The sequence below is a fragment of the Arvicanthis niloticus genome, chromosome X, assembly GCF_011762505.2.
Source record: "Arvicanthis niloticus isolate mArvNil1 chromosome X, mArvNil1.pat.X, whole genome shotgun sequence".
NCBI classification, from domain to species: Eukaryota; Metazoa; Chordata; class Mammalia; order Rodentia; family Muridae; genus Arvicanthis; species Arvicanthis niloticus.
In genome coordinates, this window is record NC_047679.1 from 16,014,793 (window position 1) to 16,038,945 (window position 24,153).

Below are 24,153 nucleotides of genomic sequence, written 5' to 3' on the forward strand. Positions count from 1 at the left end.
AAATAGCCTTTTAGGAAAGACTGATCTAACTGAAAGGTATACATTTGTATATACAATAGTCATCACTGAGGAGGGAGGCATACTGAAAACCTCTGACTTTTAAGGTAGAATGTAGCCCTATTGGATGTGGAGAGGCATGCATCCCTATTCTTTCTATCAAAATTTTATCCAATCTAAAGAGTTCCTCAGAGTCCACAAGTTGGCCGACAACCATCTATAACTCCAGTTCCAGGGAAGCTAACACCCTCTTCTGACCTCCATAGGCAGTAGGCATGCATGTATGTGGTACTCAGACTTATGTGCAAAACACTCACAAGATAAATAAATCTGGTTTTCAACTTACCTAGTAAAGTTAGAAAATGAAACATCATTTAATGTTTTTGCTATATATCCTAATGGCATATCACAGATAGGAAAACCATAAAATCTACGAGGGCCAGCTAGAAGGCTCAGCAGATAAAGGCATCTGCCTGAAAGACTGATAATCCCTTTAAACTTCAGACCCATATTGTGGAAAGAAAGAGCTGACTCCCATAAGCTGATTTCCTCTGACTTTTACATGTTCACCGTGGAACACACATAGGCCCACACATACATGTAGGCATATACACTATAAATTCAAAACATTTTAAACGCTTTGTAAAAATAAAATCTACTAAAGGAAGATTTTAGTGGCGAGTGTGGGGATTTCTTCTCTTAGAGAGGCTCATAAAAGCAAAGGCTTAGTTGCTTTGCACCTGATTAGAAAACTGATTAACACCATAAAAGGCCCCAGAAGCCATTTATTCCAACACTCAAGCTGTGTTGCAGGCTTGGGAGTAGCTACACATGTACTCTTGAGGTGAACAGTGTCTGCCGGGGGGGGGGGGGGGGGGGGATAGAAGAAGGACAATAGAAGAAACCAAGCAAACTTACAGACATGTGGAATATTGTGAAAGCTTCAGAATGTGGCTTCACTAATGCGGCACAATGACCGACTGGCTGGCATAAATGATCTTGGCCCTATTGGTGAAACCTATAAACAGTACTTTAGAAATGCTTTGCCTGCTACTGCTGCCTTTCAGGTTATGGCTTTGCCCAGTGGGAACTGTATTGACTGAAGCATAGACTAGTGCAAGGAACTCTCTGTAACCGGGCCCAGTGTTGTTGCTGTTTCGGCTAGCATTTTCAGTTTGTTTTTTAAAACATCCGAATCGTAAAATGGAGGCTGGCAACTGTCAGTTGGACTATAATATCTGAAGTTATTATTGAAGTGCCATATAACAGGGATAGTTGAGGATGAAATAGAAATAATAAATCTAGTTATTGATATACTATAAATTACATTCATAGACATTGACATTGCTAAACGTGGGGAAAAAGACTTATTGCATAGTTACTCAAATGCATAAAAGTAGGGAGAAATAACATGCAGGAAAGTTAAGCTATTGCTTTGAGACACAATAAAAAGCACAGCTAAACCCACGTAAATGCTGTTAATAATGTAAATACTTAGTTGTCAAACAAGATAGATGATTCTTGTTTTGCTTAAGTAAAATTAAAATATGTAAATTTGAACTGTGGTATTAAAGTGGGACAGAATTCTATGTAGATAATAGTTTTCTAGTGAAAGTAGACATGTAGTTTTCAACAAGAAAGACAGTCTAAATCTGCTCAAGGTATCAGTATGTCTAAGATTTGGAGTCAAGATTACCCCCTTACCCTCACCTGTATTAAAGTGGGTCTATTTCAAGCAGGAATAGCCAAGAAGACAGGGATTCCTTCTCCCAGCTCCTATTCTTGGGCTGTTATTTTACCCTGGAAAGGGAAGGCTGCCATTTGTCATCAATCCCATCCCGAGTCCAGGTAAGTGTGGCCAAGAGGATTATTGACCCCAACCCCACGCATAAAAGGGCAGAAAATCGAATCCAGTGGTTCTCAACATTCTTAATGCTGTGACCCTTTAATACTGTTTCTTGTGTTGTGGTGACCCTCCCAACCATAAAATTATTTTTGTTGCTACTCTGTAACTATAGTTTTGGTATTGTTATGGATGGTAATGTAAATATCTGCTATGCAGGATGTCTGATGTGTGAGCCCTATGAAAGGGTCGTTTGACCCTCAAAGCAGTCATGACCTAAAGGTTGAAAACCTGCTGCTCTAATTGAGGCTCTAATTGCCTCCTTGCAGCACAAACATTGGAAGGAGTTTTCACAGTGGGAGGGGTAAGCTACAAAGATCAGGGCTACCAACACAACTGTATCCCCATCTTCAGTACCCATCTGTAGAACAGAAGTATTATATACCATGCTTGGAAAAATTCCTAGATCTCATAAAACAGTCAGAAGATCTTTGCTGGGGCAGGCAAGCCATAAAGTGTGTGTGTGCTGGCTAGTTTTATGTCAACCTGACACAAGCTAGAGTTACCTGAAAGGAGGGAACTCAATTGAGAAAATTACCTCCATAAGTTTTGGCTGTAAGGTATTTTTTTAATTAATTTACTTATTCACTTTATATCCCAATATCAGCCCCTCTTCTCTGCCTAGTTCCCCCGCCCCCTGGAGCTCCTCTCCCATTTTCTTCTTCCCTTCTCCTCTGAGAAGAGGAGCCCCCCATAACTCTCTCTCTCTCTCTCTCTCTCTCTCTCTCTCTCTCTCTCTCTCTCTCTCTCTCTCTCTCTCTCTCCCTCTCCCTCTCCCTCTCCCTCTCCCTCCCTCTCCCTCCTTCCCCCCGTCTCTCTCACACACACAAGCACATCAGTCACTGCCAGACTAGTCGGATCCTCTCTCACTGAGACCAGACAAAGCAGCATAGTTAGGGAAATGGAATCCACAGGCAGGAAACAAATTCAGGGACAGCCTCCACTCCAGTTGTTGGGGAACTTGCATGAAGATCAAGCTGTACACCTACTACATATGTGTGTCAAGGGAGGACTAGGTCCAGCCAATGTTCACTCTTTGGTTGGTTATTCAGTCTCTGGGAGCCCCCAGGGTCCAGGTTAGTTGACTCTTGTCTGCCTATGGAATCCCTATCCTCTTCAGGTACCCCAATCCTTACCCTAACTCTTCCACAAGACTCCCAAAGCTCCATCTAATGTTTGGTTGTGAGTCTCTGTCTCTATTTAGGTCAGCTGCTGGATGGAGCCATTCAGAGGACAGTTATGCTAGGCTCCTGTCTGCAGGCATAACAGAATATCATTAATAGTATCAAGGATTGGCACTTGCCCATGGGATGGGTCTCAAGTTGGGCCAGTTATTGGTTGACTATTTGCTCTGTCTCTAGCTTTGTCCTTGCACATCTCATAGGCAGGTCGAAGGTTTTGAGAATGGGTTGCTGTCCTTAACCTTCTACTAGGAGTCATGCCTGTATACAGAAAGTGGCCACTTCAGACTCCATATCCCCTACTGCTAGGAGTTTCAGCTAAAGTGACCCACATAGCCACCCTGAGGCCTCCCCTATCCCAGGTCTTTGGCGTGTCCTAGAAATGATCCTCCCACTGCTGATTCCCATTCTCTCTCCCCTACTGCCGCTATACCTGATCCTCCCCCTGTCCTACAGTCTTCCCCCTCCCCTTACCAACCCAGTTCCCTTCCCCCATCGGTCTCCAATATTGATTTTATTTCCCCTTCTGAGAAAGATTCAACCATTCTCATTTGGGACATGCTTGGTCTTTGGCTTCTTTGGGTTTGTGGATTGTGACTGGGACACTTTATGACTAATATCAACTTATAAGTGAGTACATACCATGCATGTCCTTTTGGGTCTGGGTTCATCACTCAGAATGATATTTTCTAGTTCCATCCATTTGTGTACAAAATTCATGCTATCCTTTTTAATAGCTGTGTATTATTCTATTGTGTAAATGAACCACATTCTCTTTATCCATTCTTTAGTTGAGGGATATCTAGGTTGTTTCCAGTTTCTGATTACAAATGAGGCTGCTATGAACATAGTTTAACAAGTGTCCTTGTGGGATTGTAGAGCATCTTTTGGGTATACACCCAGGAGTGGAATAACTGGGTCTTGAGGTAGAACTATTTCCAATCTTCTGAGAAACTGCCAAATTGATTTCCAGAGTGGTTGTACAAGTTTGCACTCCCACCAGCAGTGGAGGAGTGTTGTTCTTTCTCCACATCCTCGCCAGCATCTGCTGTTGCCTAAGTTTTTTATCTTAGCCATTCTGATGGGTATAAGGTAGAATCTCAAAGTCATTTTGATTTGTATTTCCCTGATGACTAAGGATGTTGAGCATTTCTTTAACTGTTTCTCAGCCATTAGAGATTTCTCTGTTGAAAATTTTCTTAATTGATAATTGATATGGGAGGGCCTAGCCCATTGTTGGTGGTGCCATCATTGGGCTAGTGGTCCTGGATTTTATAAGAAAGCAGGCTGCATATGCCATGGGGAGCAAACCAGTAATCAGCACCCTCCATGGCCTCTGCATCAGCTCCTGCCTCCAGGTTCCTGCCCTGTCTGAGTTCCTGGCCTGACTTCCTTCAGTGATGAACAGTGCTGTGGAAGTGTAAGCCAAATAAACCCTTTCCTCTCCAGCATGGGTTTTGGTCATGGTGTTTTATCAGCAATAGTAACTAAGCAGGACAGGGTGGAGACCGATATAATTTAGAATGAGATATGGAAAACTCTATGCCTATTAGTATGTGGAATGCAGAGGTGAGCTTACTAATAAGCAATCAGGAGGCTGGTAGCTAACTGACATAGTAACATGGCAGAAGATCCAGAATTTTATAGCAAGAATCATAGAAAGAATCAGTCTCTTTCTTGTCTTCCTGAATATGTGCTAGAACGGGACAGGCATAGGGCAAACATCAAGTCATTCACTAAAGACTCATAGGTTCAGCCCCATCAGTGAAGGGTAGGTGCATGCCTCTATGGTGCAAAAGCCTCAAATAGCACCTTCAATTAAACAGGGTCTGAGAATAACTATCAAGAAGCTAAATTTTAAACGAAAATCAAATGTATCTTTTTATTCTGTGTGACTTTTCAAGGCCATGCCTTCTTAGACGTGACCAGCAAGTTACTCGTCCTTTGCTGAGTGGGGCTAAAGTGTGTAACCTCCTACTACTCTGATAGAAATCTTACTCCTGAGATGTATTCAATGGTAAAAGGTAAACATCTGCCTGGCCAAGGAGACTTAAACATATTCTTTAACCAACTACTGACTTGCTCATCATAAGTGGCAGAAAGTCAAGTTAGGGTAAAAGCAAAGGAGAACATTTTCAACAGAGACATCAAGTGCTGCATTATACATAGAAAAATAGACTTCAGTAACTAAACAAGAGAAAAATTGACTAATAATGTTGACCACTCTTGATCAAGCTACAGATCTCCAAATGTGATAAATAGTAAATAATTCAGGCTTTCAAAGAAAACCAAGCACTTAAAAGCAGTATAAGTATTTTCAAAGACCTAAACGAAGAGATGGGGATGTAGTTCTGTGGTGGTATACTTGCTCTGGATACACAAAGACCTAAGTTTAAACTTCAGCACTAAAAGAATAAAAACTCAGCTGAGTAATGCCAAGTATGCAAAATTAAATGAAGGCATGATAACCTACCTTATTGTGATACTTAATCCTGATCATCAACTTGATAAAATTGAGAAACACCTAGGAGATTAGTAAGGCATACCCCTAAGTATAGCTGAGGACATGACCAGGGACAAATAGATCATTAAGGCTCTGACCTAGTGTTGGAGCTACACTGTTGGAGCTGGGTAGTGGTGGTGCACGCCTTTAATCCCAGCACTCTAGAAGCAGAGGCAGGTGGTTCTCTGAGTCCAAGGCCAGCCTGGTCTACAGAGAGAGTTCCAGGACAGCCAAGGCTACACAGAGAAACCTTCTGTCTCATAACAAACAAAGAAAAACAAAAGAAGGAAATAAAGGAAAAATATAAATGGACAATTTTAAGAATAACTATTGAGATGGGGTCTGTAGCTACACTGTGGTGCACGTGTTTAACATGCACACGGCTCTGAGTTCAGTCCCCAGGTCACACACAAGATAATTAAATACAGAGTACAGTATGTTATTTTCAAAAAGTGGTTGAAGAACAACTACAGAAATACAAACATAAAAGTCCTGAACTATACAATAAACTAGGCCACCAGTTATCTATACCCGACCCAGTAATACATAGTATTCCTTTTTATGTATACAAGGAATATTGTGCATAATAGACAATACATTAGGTTGCAGAGCAAGACATGATGAATGTAGAGGGCTGGAGCTATTCAAAATATAATCTGAGGCAACTGAAAATTATGGGTAATTCATGAAAGGAAATCTGAAAAAAAGGCACAAATCTATGAAAATTGAGCTTCAGGGTCCTACATAATGAGTCATAGGAGAAACCACAAAGGAAATTAGAAAATAGAGATGAATAAGAACAAAATGGCAACACAATAATTTATGAGACACATCTAAAATAATGCTGATAAATATATGCCTGCAAGCACTGTTAGTATAAAAGAAGAGAACCCTCAAACTAATAACCTAATTTTGTATATTAAACTAGAAAAAAAGGCCAAAATTGGAGCTTTACATGTTATGAGTACAGTTGCTGGCTCTTTGGGAAGCTGAGGGAGGAATGCTGCATGAACCTGGTAGTTAAGGGGGTAGTTAAGGGGCATCAAAAGCAGTGGTAATGACTGATATGAGGTCCTGAATCTCCCCAGCACAGCAAACTGAGTAAACCCAAAAATTCAGAAAGCAGGAAACTGCTAAATCTGGATTGTCTATAAATGAAATGAGAATACCAAAAGAATAAAATGACATACAATTTTGTTAAGTTTTTTACTGGATATATTAATTATATATAGGGGGTCTCATTGTCATTTTTAAACAATGTATTTGGATCATACCCCTAATACTGTCTCTTGTGAACCCCCTGCTCTGACTTTTAAAAAAACTGAAATTAAGAATGATAAAGGGACACTACTTACTGGCTTTGGAAAAATTAAGTACAAGGAATAATATGCCAACAAATTAAGTGATAGATAAAATTGGCAATTAGTAGAAAATCACAAATTACTAAAATTAACTCTAGAAGAAATGGAAAAAAAATGAGCAAATATATAACAAGGACCCAAATAACTAATTAAACTCTACAAATAATTTAATATTATAACCCCCAGTTTCATTAATTTCCCTACAAATGACATAATTTCATTCATTGAGGCTGAATCATCCTGTGCTGTATAAATAGTTCATTTTATTTACTCATCTGCTGATGGGTACCTAAACTGACTCTACAACTTCGTTTGTAAACATTGTCGCTCTGAATATGAACATGCACATTATATCCTCTCCTTTGTTATACAGACGTTTTGAATTTGGTACAATCCTGTTGTCTATATTTCCTCTTTCACTGAGCTATTAGCAACCTATTCAGAAAACTGTGCCAACATTTTGAAGTGTTTCTCCTGTTTTCTGCTTATAGTTTGGAAGTTTCAGTTTTATGTTGTGTTAGAGTTTGGATAGAGGTTTACATAGAGTAAGAGAGTGGCACAGTTTCAGACTTCTACATGGGGGTCATCTAGTTTTCTAATTACCATTTGTTAAAATGATTCTTGTTGTGTCATCTTTGCCAAGAATCATATTCCTGACAATTTAGGTATATGCATGGTCCTCTATTTCCATTCCATTACTATACATGCCTGTTTTGTGCCAATACCATGATTTTCGTTGTTATATATGGTTCTGTAGTATAATTTGAAATTGGATGTTATGATAACTTTAGATGTACCCCTATTTGGGGTCTTTTCTGCTACCATATGATTTTGGAGATTATTTTTCTAGTTCCGTGAATAAGAAAGGTGTTGGTATTTTAATGGGGGATTGTATTGAATCTATAGGTGAATTTCATTAGTATGTAAGTTTAACAATATTAACTCATTGTATCCATGAACATAGGAGGACCCTTTCATAGTTTGTCTTCTTTCTTTGGGATGTTGTAATTATTATTGTAGACTCCTTTCATTTATTCCAGTGGTTCTCAACTTGTGGGTCATGACCTCTTTGGGGAAAAAATGATCCTTTCACAGAAGTCACATATCAGATATCCTGAATTTCAGATATTTTCATTATGACTCATAATAGTAGCAAAATTACAGTTACAAAGTACCAATGAAATAATTTTATGGTTGGTGGTCACCACAACATGATAAACCATATTAAAGGGTTGCAGTGGTAGGAAGGTTGAGAACCACTGATCAGTTACATTTATGATGTGCTATGGTTTTCTTCTGTTTTGTATTTGAGGTTAATTTATTTTTATGATTTTTTCTCAGCAAGTTTGTTTTTTATCAGTGTGTAGGCTATTGTTTTTTGTTTTTTAATTTTTCTATCCTATCACTTTCCTTAAATTGCTTATCAGATCTGATGGATTCTCTAGGATCTTTTAAATATGAGATCATATCCCTGAAAACATAGACAGCTTGATTTTTCTTTCCCTATTTATAGTTCTTTTGTTTCTGCCTTATTAGTCTAAGATTTCCAGAAGTTTCTTGAAGAAAAGTGATAATAGCAGATACTACTTCATTCAGTCAGAATGATTGCAATTAAAATGACCATAGCAAAAAATTTTTAATGTTGAAAAAGTACAGGAAGTATAGCTACTTTTAAGACTACTTTGCCATTTTCTTACTTTAAATTAAATTTTGTTGTTTTTTAATACAAACCAAAAACACAGCTTGGCCTACAGTAAGAAATGCTTTAACAGTGAGGTACATCTCCATCTGGTTTGCCATTTTCTTTTTCAAAGTTGTGTGTGTGTGTGTGTGTGTGTATATATCTGTCTGTCTGTCTGTCTGTCTGTATATTTATGAGTATGTGCCATGTATGTGCAGATGCCTGTGGAGGCCAGAAGAGGGCATCATCTCCTGGAGCTGGAGTTACAGGTAGTTCTACCTAATGTGGGGGCTTAGGAACCAAACCTGGGTCCTCTGGAAGAGCCGCAAACTCCTTACCCACAGAGTTATCTCTTCGGCCCCAAATTTATTATTTTCTTAAAAGATTAAATATGTATGTATCAGATGACTCATTCATTTCACTCCTAGCTATCGCTCCAAGAGCACTGAAAAGATATGCCCACAGAAAGACTTGAATATTAATGGAAGTATTAATCATAATAGCCAAAAAGCTCAAAGAACCTAATTATCTATCAACTGGTAAGTGGATAAACGTACTGAGGTATGTCCATCAATGAAAAATTATGTAGCAATTAAGTCAAACTACTGCTAACAGGCCAGATCATGAATCAACCTTAAAATCTTTATGCTTAGGGCTGGTCAATTGTAAAGTGCATGCATATGAGGACCTGAGTTCAACCCCCAGCACTTCAGATAATTATTATGCTAAATGTTCATGGAAAAAAGTCAAAGACATATTAAGTAGCTGGAAACGTCATGGACTGGAAGTCTTACTATTATAAAGATGTCATCTCCTCAATCCATAGCTTTCATGCATTGTTTATTAGATTCAATGGACTTACTCTAAGATTTATATCAAAAGATAAAGTTGAATGGATGTGTTGGCACAGACTCTTATTCCTAGCTACTCAACAAAAGTAGAAGGATCCCTGTGCCTATTCAAGGCTAGCCTGAGCACATAGTACTAACCCTATCTTGGGGGAAAAAAAAAGATGCTAACCCTCAATAACCAAAACAATCTTGAAAACAGGAGGAAACTACAAAGTGGAAGCTTATTATAAATATCTAAGACACAGAACTATTTGCTAAGGATTATTTCGTGGAACAAAGAACTCAAGAATATGTCTTCACACTGATATATTCAATTGATATTGACAAATAAAGAAGCAGCTCACTAGACTGAAATGTTTTCAACAATTAGTGCTGGAGCAATTAGATAACTATGTAGTCAGAAAAAAAGATGGACTGACTTAAAGCCCCATAAACTCAAAATTTCTTACTACAGAAGGAAAGGAGAGCAGGGTACATCTGGGATCTGATGCTAGGTAAAGAGTTTTTAGACTTGCATTAAAAAAAAAAGATTCAGAAGAGAAAATACAGACTTTATCAGCATTAAAAATCTTATCCCTTGAAAGGTCACTTAAGTTTTTTGTGGTGTTTTGAACTGTAGAACTAAGTATGGCCATACCTCTTTATACTTTTCTGTTTTACAATGTTAGGGATCAAATCTCTTCCTTCCCAACTTGGTCCCAGCCTTTTACATTTTTCTGACTCAGAATGAACATGGAAGTTTTGAATCAGAACAAATTTTTTAATGTTACATAAAATTAAAAATAGAAGTAGTATAAAAGGAAAGACTTCCAATTATTAAATCATATGTAAAATTTAAGTCAGTATGGTATTGGCTTGACACAAACACAAAATTAATAGGCTAGTAACAAGTGTTTGTATGTATAAGAATTTAGTACCGAATAAGAGTTTCACCAAATAAAAAGAAATCTTTTCACGTGTAGGCAGTATTAGCCCAATTCTAGAGATGAGAAAACTAAATCTTCCAGAGCTTAAGGCAGTTGCCTAGAGTCACCAAGTATTAGAATCTCAATGCCAAGGAAGTCAGCCTCCAAATTATGTAATCTTTGCCATTATAGTTTATACAAATAACAGTTCTATCAAGATGTCTATGATAACACAGACATTTACTATATATAAGTAAATCATAGTTTACTAAAATTATAATAGAATTACAGTAGTTGCATGTATTATATATAATTATGTAATAGTAAGAATGCTATCTTGTCATGGAAAATGAAAAGATTTCATGATAATGGGTTTTATTGTTTTTATATTTATATTTATTTTATGTATATGGATATTCTGCCTGCACATGTCTGTGAAAAATGTGCATCCAGTGCCCTTGGAGGCCAAAAGACGGCATTGAATCCTCTGGAACTGAAATTGCTGATAGTCGTTAGACACCATGTGAGTGCTGGGAACCAAACTCAAAGTCCTCCACAAGAACAACAAGCCACCTTTACCACTGAACCAACTCTCCAGCCTCCATGATTTAGTTTTGCCAGAGACAATTCTCAGTGGAATCATATAGTTTAGAAAATAGTGCATGATGAATAACCCTAAATATTGATAGATTTAATAATTATTATTATTTCCTCTACCCTTGCACTCCATTGACTTATTAGGCCCCACACTACATCTCATAATTTATTCAACACTTGTTGAATAGCAGACTGATTGATGAATGGAGCTTAGCATATGCTGACAGTGACTTGTTCAGCAAATATTTATTGAGCACCTACTCTGCTATACTTTACACTAAGAATTCAGATTAACACTGGAGTATAAATCAAACCCAGAAAAAACCTCTAATCCCTAATAAAGTAAGTTAATTCCTCCTCTGTAGAGCTGTCTTTGATTCTCTAGATACGTTAATGAGTACTCAGAACAACCTGCAGGATCATGCCCTATGAATTGTATTAGATTTTCTGTGAGCTTGCCTCTCTCTCACAGTTGACTCCTTTAGGTCATTTTTCTTTTATAATATTCAAAATGTATATAATTCAAATAATTCTGCTTTGGAAGCTCTGTTTTGGTTAAGCGTTGGTGGTGGTGGTTTTCATTTGTTTAAGCATGACCCGATTGATACTCTTCCAATAAATACCCACTCTATACTAAGGTTCATAATAAAGAAGAAATAATAAACAAAGATCATCAAGAACATACAAGGTCCTAGACCTCCTGGTAATTCACATAGACACGTGAATACATTTTTGTTGTGGATAATTAGTTAAACATTTAAACTTTGCTCTGTTACTCACACAGTCTGTACTTTGAAATGTCTTTTGTTTATGCTTTTCATGGCTTGATGGCAACATTTTCGATGCTTTCTTCACATTTGCCAAGAAACTAAGATAAAAAGGCTTTGAAATAAAAGCTTAAGTAAAGCTAAATCAAGAAATTATTAAAAAATAGTCTTCAAGGCAAAAAAAGTATTGGTAAAAAGAACCCTTTGAGAAAGATACAAGCTATGAATTATGTGCTAAAATAACATAGAATCCAAAACTATAAAATAGGTTATAAAGTATGAATAAACTTCCCAAGTGAGCAATGAGCAGAAAGAACGGTACAAAATGTTCTAGGCAAAGGGAAGTTTTGTCAGTTACAGAGTTCCTACCTACATATCCTAGATATTTAGAATATAATTGCTAAACACATCACAGGGTTTGTTCATTCCTGCCATTCCAGAATCATTGTAAAATTCAAAGAAATTTGAGCTTGAAGAAAAATTATTGGTGGTAGGGATGCCTATCCTGTTTCTCTCTCTAATGGAGGACAGTAGTTCAGAGAGCTTTCTAGATGCCAAGCCAGATCGTGGCTGTGGTAATTGGGCTAGAGTCCCATGTGTTATTCCAGCCACCCTTGCTTTAAATGCCAAATTCCAAAAGTCTAGAACAACTCTAGACTGGAAGTTGTGCATGTTTATTGTCATATGCACCTTTAAGGAACTAAGTACATATTTTATACTGATATATTTATACTTTTTTCCATTTGTCTCTTCCTTCTCGGTATCTATAATAGTAAGACACATTCAGTTCGTGGACAGTTGATTCAAATACTTGTGAATAGGTACTTAATTAGATTTCTTATCTTTAAAAATGGTACCATATCATCTAGCCATCTTCACAAGCCAAAGTTCTTGGGGTCCTAGGGTCTTCCATTTTCTCTTCAGTGTCCTATAAAACCTGTGGCCAAGGATTGGGAATGACAAAGCATTTGCGTAACATGCATGTAGTCCTGGATTTCATCTCTAGGACTATGGGAAAAGAAATTTTTATGACCAAGCCTTGTGGGTTTATATGCTGACGGCTCTTAATCTTAGCCCCAAACAACTTCATCTTCACTGACAATGCCTTCATTTGGCCCATTTTTGGCCACAGATTCAGTCACCTCAAGTGATATGTATGTCAGTATCACTCTCCTGCTGACAGTCCTTAAATGTCTTCCTACAATTAGGGGACAAAGATTTACATCACTTTATTTGGAGACTATGATATTAGTGGCTGACTTTGTAATTTTACCCACTATCATTCAGCAATATCAAGCCAGGTGCATCTTGCCAAATCATGCCTCCACATTATTCTTTCCTAGAATAAAACAGGATGCCTTATTCCTACCTTGTGTCTCATTAAATTATACAATCCCCTTGAAACTGCTCCTGATGAGTTTTTCAGGTGACTTCCTTGCCCATTGGACTCTTCTGTGTTCTCAGAACTCTGTGCATTTTGTTTTCCTGGCACACCACACTACACTGTCATTGTTGTTCCTGTCTATCTCCTCTGCCACTCAGATTTGGAATCACCATGAATTAACCCAGAGTTTGATTCCTGACAAGTTCATGGAGTTTTTTGTGTGCATGTTTTTTTGTGTGCATTCTAGGAAAGCTCTCTTCTGAGCTACATCTTTAGCCCTCGTTCTTATTATTTCTGGTAGTGTCTTGCTATGCTGTCCAGGCTAGCCTGGAACTCTCTATCCTCCTCCTTTTCCAAAATAATAGGACTACAGGTGTATGCTACAATGCTTGGCACCACTTTAAGTTCTTAGTGTCTGGGACATGAATGATGGGAATTGTGATCAAATAACAATGTTTTTCTTTCTAGATACATGGTTCAGTGGCCTGGTGGCCGAATCCTGCATCGCCATGAACTTGACACCTTCCTTGCACAGGCAGTATCTACCCAGCTTTATGAACCAGATCAGCTTCAAGAACTCAAGGTGATTTGTTCTACCTTCATTTAATTTTTCCCCCCGCTTTTTCAGTTTTGATTCGATTTGTGTCTTTTGTTGTTTTGTTTTGTTTTTTGAGACAGAGTCTCAGGCTGGGCCTAAACTCACTGTGGAAGGAAAGAGGACCTCGAACTCCTGATCCTTTGCATCTACTTCCCAAGTGCTGAGATTACAGGTGTATCCCACCATGCTCACATTCTTTCTTCCATAAGCTCATAGGTCTATTTTAAGTCCTTTTCTTTTGGAGCTAGGGAAAGAATAACTCTATAGGTAAGTGTTTTATTTACCTTAGCCAAATAGATCCTTAGCCTTTTGTTAATAAAATCAAGGGATACCTGCTATATTCTCCCACCCCCATAATGATCAATCAGAATACTCAGAAAAGATAGATAATTTACAAGGCTTATAAATCATGGTGAGATTGGCACTTATAAGATATGTTGCAGGGACCTTAGTGTCCCCACTTGTCTCTGAGTAAATATCTATCTCCTATTACTTAATTTGTATTTATTTACTTATTTAGTGTGTGACTGCAGGTGTGTGTGAATTATGGTATACTTGTGAAAGTCAGATGACAACTCTAAGCAGTTACTTCTCTCCAGCCACCTTGTAAGAGCCAGTGATCAAATTTGGGTGATGAGTCTTGTGTACAAGGGCCTTTACCTGCTGAGACATCTCATCATTGCCCCGTTCCCAACACACACACTTAATAAAGGGTAGTGTGAAATAGTATCTTTTATTAGCCTGATGTAATTGTCATCTCTGAGGCTTACTAGGCCTAGTCCTGGAAACTTCCAGCCTCTGTACAATCTAATCCAGTGTCTTGGACCACTCTGCCCCACGCTTGGGGGCCAAAATGTTGTGGACCGCTCTGTCAATGTTGGAACCAAAAAAGCCAAAAAAAGCCTTGGGGACTAAACTGTTAGAGCCTGCACTGCCCCAAGCTGCTCCAGTCTGAGGGTCTGGGTTCAGCAAGAGAGAGAGTGAAGATGGACACGAAGAATGGAGACCAGACAGAGTGTGATTCAATCCCGTTTATTCTTCAGTCTCTCTTCTTCTCTCCAAGTTCCTAGTTCCCAGTCCCTAGGTTCTTAGCACCAAGTCTCAAGTCCTAATCCCAGTTCCAGCTGTAATATGTCTCAAGTCCTTATCCTAGTTCCATCTGTAATAAGTCTCAAGTCCTTCCTAGTTCCAAGTGTAATAAGTCTCTTTCCATCATTTGCATCAAGTTTCTGTCTCAAGTCTCAAGTCTCAAGTTCAAGTCCCAAGTTACAAGTTACCTGCTCCAAGTCTCAAGTACTTCCCTCTTCTTCTGTCTGCCTCTCACCTTTTATATGTCTCACTTCTAAGTCACGCCTTTAAGTCATGCCTTTAAGTCTTGTCTCTAAATCACACCTTTAAGTCACACCTTTAAGTCTCATACACCCAAGGGAAGATCCTGGGTATCTAAAACAAGATATTATCAGAGTGTGGTCAGCTGTTGTAGGCTGTTGTAAACAAGTCTCTTGTCAGGGTATATGGCTCAAGATGGCTGCAAGGATGATAGCCGCCTTCTGTCGGCTCCACACAACCCAGACCTAGAATGTTTTCAGCCTCGGAGACTTGCTGATGAATAAGCTCACCTTTACCAGCTCTTTCTGAGTTCTGGCTGGTTCAACTCAGCTATTCTGACTCAAAAGTCCTGATTCAATCTGGCTTTTCTGGGCTTCTCCTAAATGGTTCTGTGTAGCGTCAAACTAACTCTAGCAATCTGTTGAAATCTTCTGGCTCCTTCTCATTCTCTGGCTCATTCAGTCTTCACCTGTGTCTAGCTTGTTCTCACTCTGCAACCTGTCTCTGTACAACTGTCCCAGGAGAACTGCCCTCTCTTTTTCCCTCTCTGCATTGTTCTCTCCTCTGTTTTTGTGAGAGTTGGGCATATTCTATTCTGTCAAATCTTTCTGTGATTAATCATTTTGTCTGCCACTCAATCATACATCACTTTCAAACATGGGTGCCTCCTTCTACAAACTAACTTTACCTTCATTGTTTGGGATTAAAGGTGTATGCTAAGGGTATGTCTTATTTTGGATTTTACTGCTGTGAATAGACATCATGACCAAGTCAACTCTTTATAAAGGACAACATTTAACTGGGGCTAGGTTACAGGTTCAGAGTTTCAGTCCATTATTATTATCAAGGCAGGAGCCTGACAGCTTCAAGGCAGGCTTGGTGCAGGAGAAGCTGAGAGTTCTACTTGTTCTGAAAACCAACAGGAGCCAACTGGCTTCCAGTCAGCTAGGAGGAGAGTCTTAACGCCCACCTCCACAATGACACACCTACTCCAACAAGGCCACACCCACTCCTAGTGCCACTCCCTGGGCCAAGCATATTCAAACCACTAGAGGGCATGCCTGTATTCTAGCCAGACTAGCCATAATGATGGATTAAAATCCCTCTACGGGAGTAAAAACTAGGAGAATAATAGAAAAGCATAAAGAAGAAAATGAATACACCATGAACTGAAAGCAATAGAAGATAGTAGTATAGCAGGTGAACTGTAAACATATATTGCCTTGTGCCTCAGTCTTGGCATCATTGCCTCCTATCTACATGATACTGTCCTAGGTTACTTGGCTTTTTTACCTTTCTATGCCATTACTCATGGTACTGTAAAGATAATAAAGTAATGTATATAAAACAGAACAGTCTCTTGTATATTTGTATATTTTAAGTATATCCTACTCCATAAATACTAGCTATTAATGCAAGACACACCTTCCCTGGTTTTAGTATGTTCCTTTGAGACCTATATTTATTACTTTTTTCATTGCTATGACAAAATTATTTATTTATTCTAGCTCAGTTTGAGGGTACAGTCTGTCATGGCCATAAAATGGTAGCAGGAGCCTGAAGAATCAGTCACATTGCCTCCACAGTGAACTTGCTTTATCCTGTTTAATCACTCTAGTACCCCAGCCCCAGGGTTGAAAAAATCCAATAAGGCTTATAAAATCAAACCAGATGGCTATCAGGCACCTGAAGCTGAATAGGGAAGGTAGTATAATAGTTTTCAGAATTTATGTGCTGTGACAAAACACTGAGCAATGCCAACTTGGGGGAGGAAAGGTTTGATTTCAGCTCACACTTTATAGTTCATGACGGAAGGGAGCCAGAGCAGGAACTCAAGGCAGGAACCTGGGGGCAGGAACTGAAGCAGAGGCCATGGAAGAGTGCTGCTTACTGGCTTGTCCCTCATGGCTTGCTCACATATCATTAATCCAGAAAAGGTCCTAAGGTTCACTCACAGGCCAATCTGATAAAGGCAATTTCTTAGTTGAAGTTCATTCTTCTCATATGATTCTAACATGTGTCAAGCTGATGGAAAAAACAAATAGTTTAGTACTTTGACACTAGAATTGTCAGAGGGAGATGGCTTCTGAGAGGGAGAGGACAAGCTAAGCAGGGTGACATGTACTTGAAACCTGAGGCAGGAAGGAATAGAATTTGAGACTAGCCTGTAATATTTAGTGATGTCAAACAAACTAGTAAGATAGACTTGAGGTTGGGCCACAGCTCAGTGGTAGAGTACCTGGCTAATATGCAAGAGGCATTGGTTCAATCAGAAACACTGGAAAAGATTTGCAACATCATAATTCCCAGCACCCATGGGGTAGCTTATTATCTATAACTCTGGTTCTAGGGAATACAGTGATCCCTTCTGACTTCTGCAGGCACCAGACATGCATATAGTGTATAAATATCCACACGGGTAAAATATTAACACGCATAAAAATGAACAAGTTAAAACTGATGATAGTAGTTATTTAAGGCTGGCATGTCGGATGGCTCAATAGAAAACCTGATACAGTTTCAAGTCCCCTTCTGGGTGTGATTTGGCATGAAGAGCTGCTCTAGGATTCAGAAATATATTTGCTATTAAAAGAACCATTACATTTGTCCTCTACAAAACAGCAAGCGCTCTTAGGTGCAAAGACATCTATCCAGTGCCATACTATTGATAAAGTTTTTAAGTTATCTTTCTTTGATGGTTTGGCGTGTTGATGACCAAATTTTGATGGGGGCTTCAATCAGAAACACCAGAAAAAAAGAGAAAACGATTTGCTACATCAGCAAAGGAAAAATACAACACCCTAAGACAAATGTAGTTTGCTACGTTACCTAGGCTAGGCTTAAACTCCTAGGCTCAGATGATCCTGTCACCTCAGCCAAGTTTGAGTAGCTGGGACTGTAGCTGTACTCTGTCATACTTGGCCGAAGAGAGTTTGTTTGTTTGGCTGGGTAGCTGGTTGATTTGAAATAAGATATATTGTGTTGGCCCAGGCTGGCCTTGAACTCGCAGCAGAACTCCTGCCTTAGCCTCCTCAGTCCATACACCATCACCTTGCTAGGGCTGATTCTTAAAAGTAAACTTTCAGAGTTGACAAATGTAAACATTTTTCGGAGTTCTCGATATATATTACTTAGTTGCTCTAGATAGTCCTCAGCATTTGTAAGACTTCCCAGTTATCTCATTGCACTATCATCAGTATTGAATTGTCTTTTGGTTTTCACTTTTTGAAATTTTCAAATTTGATGGGCAAAATGAGTATCCTCCTAATCATTTCAGGGAAAGGTGGACATAAAAGCTATTTATGCACTCAAGCATAGGTTGAAAAGCAATATGTAGGGCAGCTCATGACTGTAATCCCAGTACTCAGGAAGCTGAGGCAGAAGGATTACCATGACTGTGAGATGAGCCTAAGCTATGGGATAAGACCATTTTTTAAAAAAAAGATACCATTTTATATTTATTATTTATTTGGTAGTGCAGTGTAATGGGGGTGCATTGTGTCGTGGAGTCCATGTGGAGGTCAGAGGACAACTTGCAGAAACTGCTTCTCTTTCTACCATGTGGATGACTTAGGGATCGAATCCAGGTCATCAGGCTTGACAGCAAGTGCCTTTACCCACTGAACCATCCTGCCAGCCCAGCGTGTTCTAATTTAACTGGAAGAGTCAACATGACAGGAATAATGATAATAAACGTAACCAATGACAATCTAGGTTAGATACCCCTTATCTGAAATGCACAGAACTGACCAGACATTTTTCAGATTTGAGGTTTTTTTTTCAGACTTTTTCATATTTGCATATATACAATGAGATATCTTGGGATAGGACCCAAATCTAATTATGACTTCATTTATGTTTCATAGATACCTTATAAACATTGCCTAAAGATGATTTTATATAATATTCTAGGGTATCTGCATTTTAACTGCAACCAAACATATGAGGCCACAGATTTTAGGTTGCTTTAGACCTAAAGTTTTTCATTTCTTTCTTTTTTTTTTCTTGTAGTTTCTTAATGTTTTTCTCTGTGATGGTTTTAGATTGAGAAACTGGATGCTCGAGGGATCCAGCTTGCCGCCCTGTTCATGAGTGGGGTCGACACAGCTCTGTTTGCTAATGATGCCTGTGGTCAGCCAGTCCCTTGGGAGCACTGCTGCCCCTGGATTTACTTTGATGGCAAGCTGTTCCAGAGCAAACTCATTAAAGCAGGCCGAGAGCGAGTATCACTGGTTGAACTCTGTGATGGCCAGGTACCAGTACACACCCTGATCTGGTATGGGAACAAATCTGCAGGCATGGAAGTGGGGCTAGAGCTAAAACATTCGGGCAGCAGGGAACAGGAATGAAAAAGCATGTCTGACCTAAGCTAATGTAAACAACATGATCCCCCAAAGCCTATAATCTAATATATGTCTGTTACAAAAGCATATGTTGGAGAGTTGTATTTTTTCCCTACTTATAGTTTTTATAACTTTTTCCTTACTGAGAGTATTTCTTCCCCATGGAATTCCCACAATACATTGTACTATGTACCCTTCCTGGAACTCTTGGAATTTCATTTCTCCTTATTCACAAATACTGCAAGTCACTTTTCTAAGTGATATTTCGGGGGGCATGTGGGGGTAGGGGTTAGAAATAGAAGCAAACAGTAAGGAGATGATAGGGTAGGTTTTACAGCATAACCTTGGGAAAGGTAAAAAACAGTAAGGGAAAGGGAACCTTACTTGGTAGTATATATTTAGTGGGGAATGAGCTGAGGGACTAAAGGTCAGAAAATTACTTCCATCCTGCCCCCTCTTCTTTATAAATGGCATTGCATTGCAACATGGCCACATTCATTCATTTAGATATGTACGACTTCATTCATGCTAGGATGGCAGAGAAGACAGTGTGACCCACAAAGTTCCAGACATTTACCAACCTCTGGCACTAGGTATACGCACATAGCCTCATCAGAGCTAAGGGTCTCCAGTCCTGAGTGTGAGAGAGGTTAAAAGTCTCTGTAAGCATCTAGGTTTATCTTTCTTTTCTCTGTTACCTGATTTTGTTACCTCTCCCTTTAAAAAGTGATTTAAACTATTGTTGCTGTGCAGTCAACCCTTTGCTGATGTCCCTATTGTTATGTTTGTTTTCCTCATAAGTTTGCTGGTCAGAAATAATCTTATGGTATTTAGTAGGTTTCTTGCGAAGAGTGGGAACTTTAATGCCAAGCAGGCTTTCTGAGCAATAATCTAGAAGCATGTTGCTCTGGGCTCAATTCCCACAATGGGAAGAGAATTATGAGAGTGTGCCTAGAGTGCTCAGCACTGTGCATGGACCATGGGAAAGTTCAAATCAATACTAATGCCTGTCCTCATTTGAAGGCTGACCTGGCAAGCAAAGTGGAAAAGATGAGGCAGAGCATCCTTGAAGGCGTCAACATGAATCATCCACCACCTTCTGCTCTGCTTCCCTCACCTACATTCGTGCCTCCCATGGTGCCCTCTCTCTACCCTGTTTCTCTTTATTCCAGAGCCATGGGCTCATTTCCACCTCCCCCTCAAGCAAGGAGTCGAGGGTTTGCAGGTCAGTATCTAAGACAATGTGTCATCTAATATATCTCATAATCATAATCAACACTCCAGCTTACTGCCAGTGGCAGAGTCAACAATTTCATATGTATCTTACTTTGAATTCCACACTACAGTGTAATAGTTTGACAGGTAACTATAAATGTTGTATCCTGTAGAAGAAGAAAGTCCAGTGAAATCCAAGTCCATTCTTAATAGAGGTGGTTGGTTCTCAGTGGTTTGATTCTCATCATCTAAACTCATTCGGTCTGGACTGGTGGAAAACCAAGAATCACTTCCTTATTTTGATAGTTATAATTCATATGAACTGGAGCATGCTTGCTGCTAGTTCATTCACTCCTTATAGGCAGTTGCAGGAATGTTTGTTAAGAATTGGAAGTACATGTCAGTATTGGGAGATGACAGTAGCTTGATGTAGCTGTATTCACTCTAGGGGTAGAACTGATATATTGCCTACCTTCAGCTCCAACAGCGTGGAAAGAGATTTGATCAAAGGATTCTATATTTTTTTTTTTTTTTTTTTTTTTTTTTTTATGAGTACACTGTAGCTGTCTTCAGATACCTGTCTTCAGATACACCAGAAGAGGGCATCAGATCCCATTACAGATGGTTGTGAGCCACCATGTGGTTGCTGGGAATTGAACTCAGAACCTCTGGAAGAGCAGTCAGTGCTCGTAACTGCTGAACCATCTCTCCAGCCCCAGGATTACAGCTTAGTATAGAAAACAAGTACATACATACATACATACATACATACATGTATAAAGTATGGTGACAGCCAAACTTCTGTTTAATAACAAATAGACGAGTATGATTCAGGCAGCTCAAATCTTGATATATTAAACAACCTGCTTCTGGTGAAACAGGATTTAGTGTGTGCATGGTGGCTGTGGGGGTCAATCCTAAGACTTTAAACATTCTAGACTGGCATTCTAGCTACATGCATCCCCAGCTCTGAAACAAGATAAAGAGTAGGGATCTTTTAACATGAACTAGCAAGTCTGTCATCAGTTATCTTTGCTGTTGAACATGTGTAGTGTGTGTTTCTCCTCTATTTAAAAATAGTAAAGCTGGTGTCTGCAGATAGGATGGATCCCTAGGTGGGGCGGTCTCTGGATGGCCTTTCCTTCGGTCTCTGCTCCATTTTGGTCCCTGTCTTTCCTTTGGACAGGAACATTTCTGGGTTAACAATTTTGAGATGGGTGGGGTGGTCCCAGGAGGATGATGGATTGGGGGGGGTGGGGATTGGAGAGGTAACTGGGAAGGAGAATATTACTTGAAATGTAAACAAATAAAATGATTAATAAAAAAGTAGTAAAGCTGTAAGTTGAACTTAGTCTTTTAGAGTCGCAAAACGTAGCAGTTATATTTAGTTCAAGTATGAGAGTTAGCCCCTGTATAGTCGAGTCTTATAAACCAATGAGCCAATCATTCCATCCCTTTAAGCTGACTTAACTGATCTCTGATTGTCTCTGTGTTATAGAAGGTGGAGCTGGAGCTGGGAGGGCAACGTGATGAGAAGGATGAGTGAGGATTTGGAGTGGAGAGGAATGTGTGGATTTGATCAAAACACAAATGCATGGATGAAAATTTTGAATTCTTTAAGAAAGGAAAAATATATTTGGTGCTAGAAAAAATGTTTCTACACAAATTCCTATTATGTGGCTCACTATATAGGTAAAAAAAAAAATCATTCACTTCCACTCCAGGTATTAAAGTGGATCTAAAGAGAGATCTTCAATCCTCTTCCCTGCAATAATTTCCTTTGATATTATCACAGTCTTATCACAGAGAAAGTGGGATAAGAATAGGTAGAGTGCGTAGTATCTTTCGTTCATTTCACCTCTTGCTCTATCTTGCACTTGCTGTCCACTGCTGCTATTCTTCAATGACCAGGTCTCCATCCAATCCCACCCCAAGGAGGAAAACTGGAAATTGCTGGCATGGTGGTGGGCCAGTGGGCTGGCAGCAGATCTTCCAGAAGTCGAGGATCCTTTGGCATGCAAGTGGTTTCTGTCGGTGGGCCAGGAAAGGGGTATGTACTTGAATGGGTTGGTCTGAGCTAGTGTTCCTTTAGGAAAATACCCAGCTATTGAATCCTTCTATTAAGGTAAGATGTGTTAATCAACTTTCATACCTGAAATAAGCTTTAACTGTAGCTTATCAAATATGTAACAAATGCTTGATAAAAAAGAGTTTTTGTGCCAAGGACAAGGAACAGAGAATAATTTGGTACAACATAAAAATGGTAGAAGTAGGTGTTTGCAGTGGTAATACTAAAGAGAGTCATCTAAATTAACAAGACAGAATGAGCAGTAAAACCAAGTGAAAACGGAATTTGGGCTTCATGTGTTCTCATGGTCACTTTTCTCCCTCTTGCTAAAGACATGGAAAAGAACAGGCTGGTAGAGGATCCAAAGGTCACAAAAAAGGAAATAAACATGTAAGTATATTTCTTGAGATTATCCTACTGCTTTGACATCTTTTGCCCCTTCTGGCTAAATTACAAGAGATTATGGCAAGCATAGAAAGATGAGCTGCCTGGGGACCATTTTCATGCCTTTTCTAGCCATTTGATTTCAGTGCCCACTTCTCTGGTTTGGTGGTCAGTAAGCATTTGTCTCCCTGAAGCTGGTTTTTTTTTTTTTCTGAATGAAAGGTCACACAATAGAAACCAGGTACAATGTCCTGAAGATATTATACCAGTTACAGTGTGCCTAGTATAGTTGTACTGTATGCAGCCAGAAGGGAACAGAGTGACACAGACAGCAAATTGTCTAAGCATCTGCAGAGATGCTTAGAAAACTTAATTTGCCTCATGGGAAATGGAAGTATTTCTATTCTCTCTCTCTCTCTCTCTCTCTCTCTCTCTCTCTCTCTCTCTCTCTCTCTCTCTCTCTGTGTGTGTGTGTGTGTGTGTGTGTGTGTGTGTGTGTGTGTGTTTCTATAGAGCTTAAACCCAGGGCTTTGCACATGCTAGGCAAATGCTTTATCACTGAGCTACACCACCAGTTTTCACCTACTTGTGTGTATGTGCACATATGTGCAAGTGTGAATACATACGTATGTGGAGTCCAGAAGTAGGTATTAGTTGCCTTTTGCACTTTTTGATTAATTGCACTTTCCACCTCCTCTCTTCTCCTCTCTTCTTCTTTCCTCTTTTCTCCCTTTCTCTTTTTTTCTTTGAGACAGGATCTCACTATAGAACCCTAGCTGGCCTAGAACTATCTTATGTAGACAAGGCTTGCCTCACAGAGATCCACCAGCCTCTGCCTCCCACCTGCTGGTATTAAAGGTGTGTGCCGCTATGCCAAGCTGTCATCAGATATCAATCCAAAATATACTTTTCTATGTACATTCATGCTTCACTCTATCAAAAATAAGTCCAACTATTAGCCAGGAATAGTGGTGCATACCTTTAATCCCAGCACTCAGGAGGCAGAGGCCAGTAGATCTTTGTGAGTTCAGGGCAAGCCTGCTGTATATAATGACTTCTAGGACAATCAGAGATACATAGTGATAC

The 24,153-nt window shown here is 39.3% G+C and overlaps 1 protein-coding gene across 3 annotated transcripts in view; it reads left to right on the forward strand.

Moving 5' to 3' along the window:
* The window catches only part of Fam120c (family with sequence similarity 120 member C), a 117,040-nt gene that overhangs the window by 87,471 nt on the left and 5,416 nt on the right, over positions 1-24,153 (forward strand). The window contains exons 11-15 of one of the 3 annotated variants that reach the window (XM_034485235.2): positions 13,599-13,713; positions 19,101-19,310; positions 20,424-20,625; positions 22,527-22,665; positions 23,016-23,073. In XM_034485235.2, the coding sequence (XP_034341126.1) occupies positions 13,599-13,713; positions 19,101-19,310; positions 20,424-20,625; positions 22,527-22,665; positions 23,016-23,073 (724 nt within the window). The other 2 variants (XM_076918493.1, XM_076918494.1) reach the window with 2 other exon arrangements.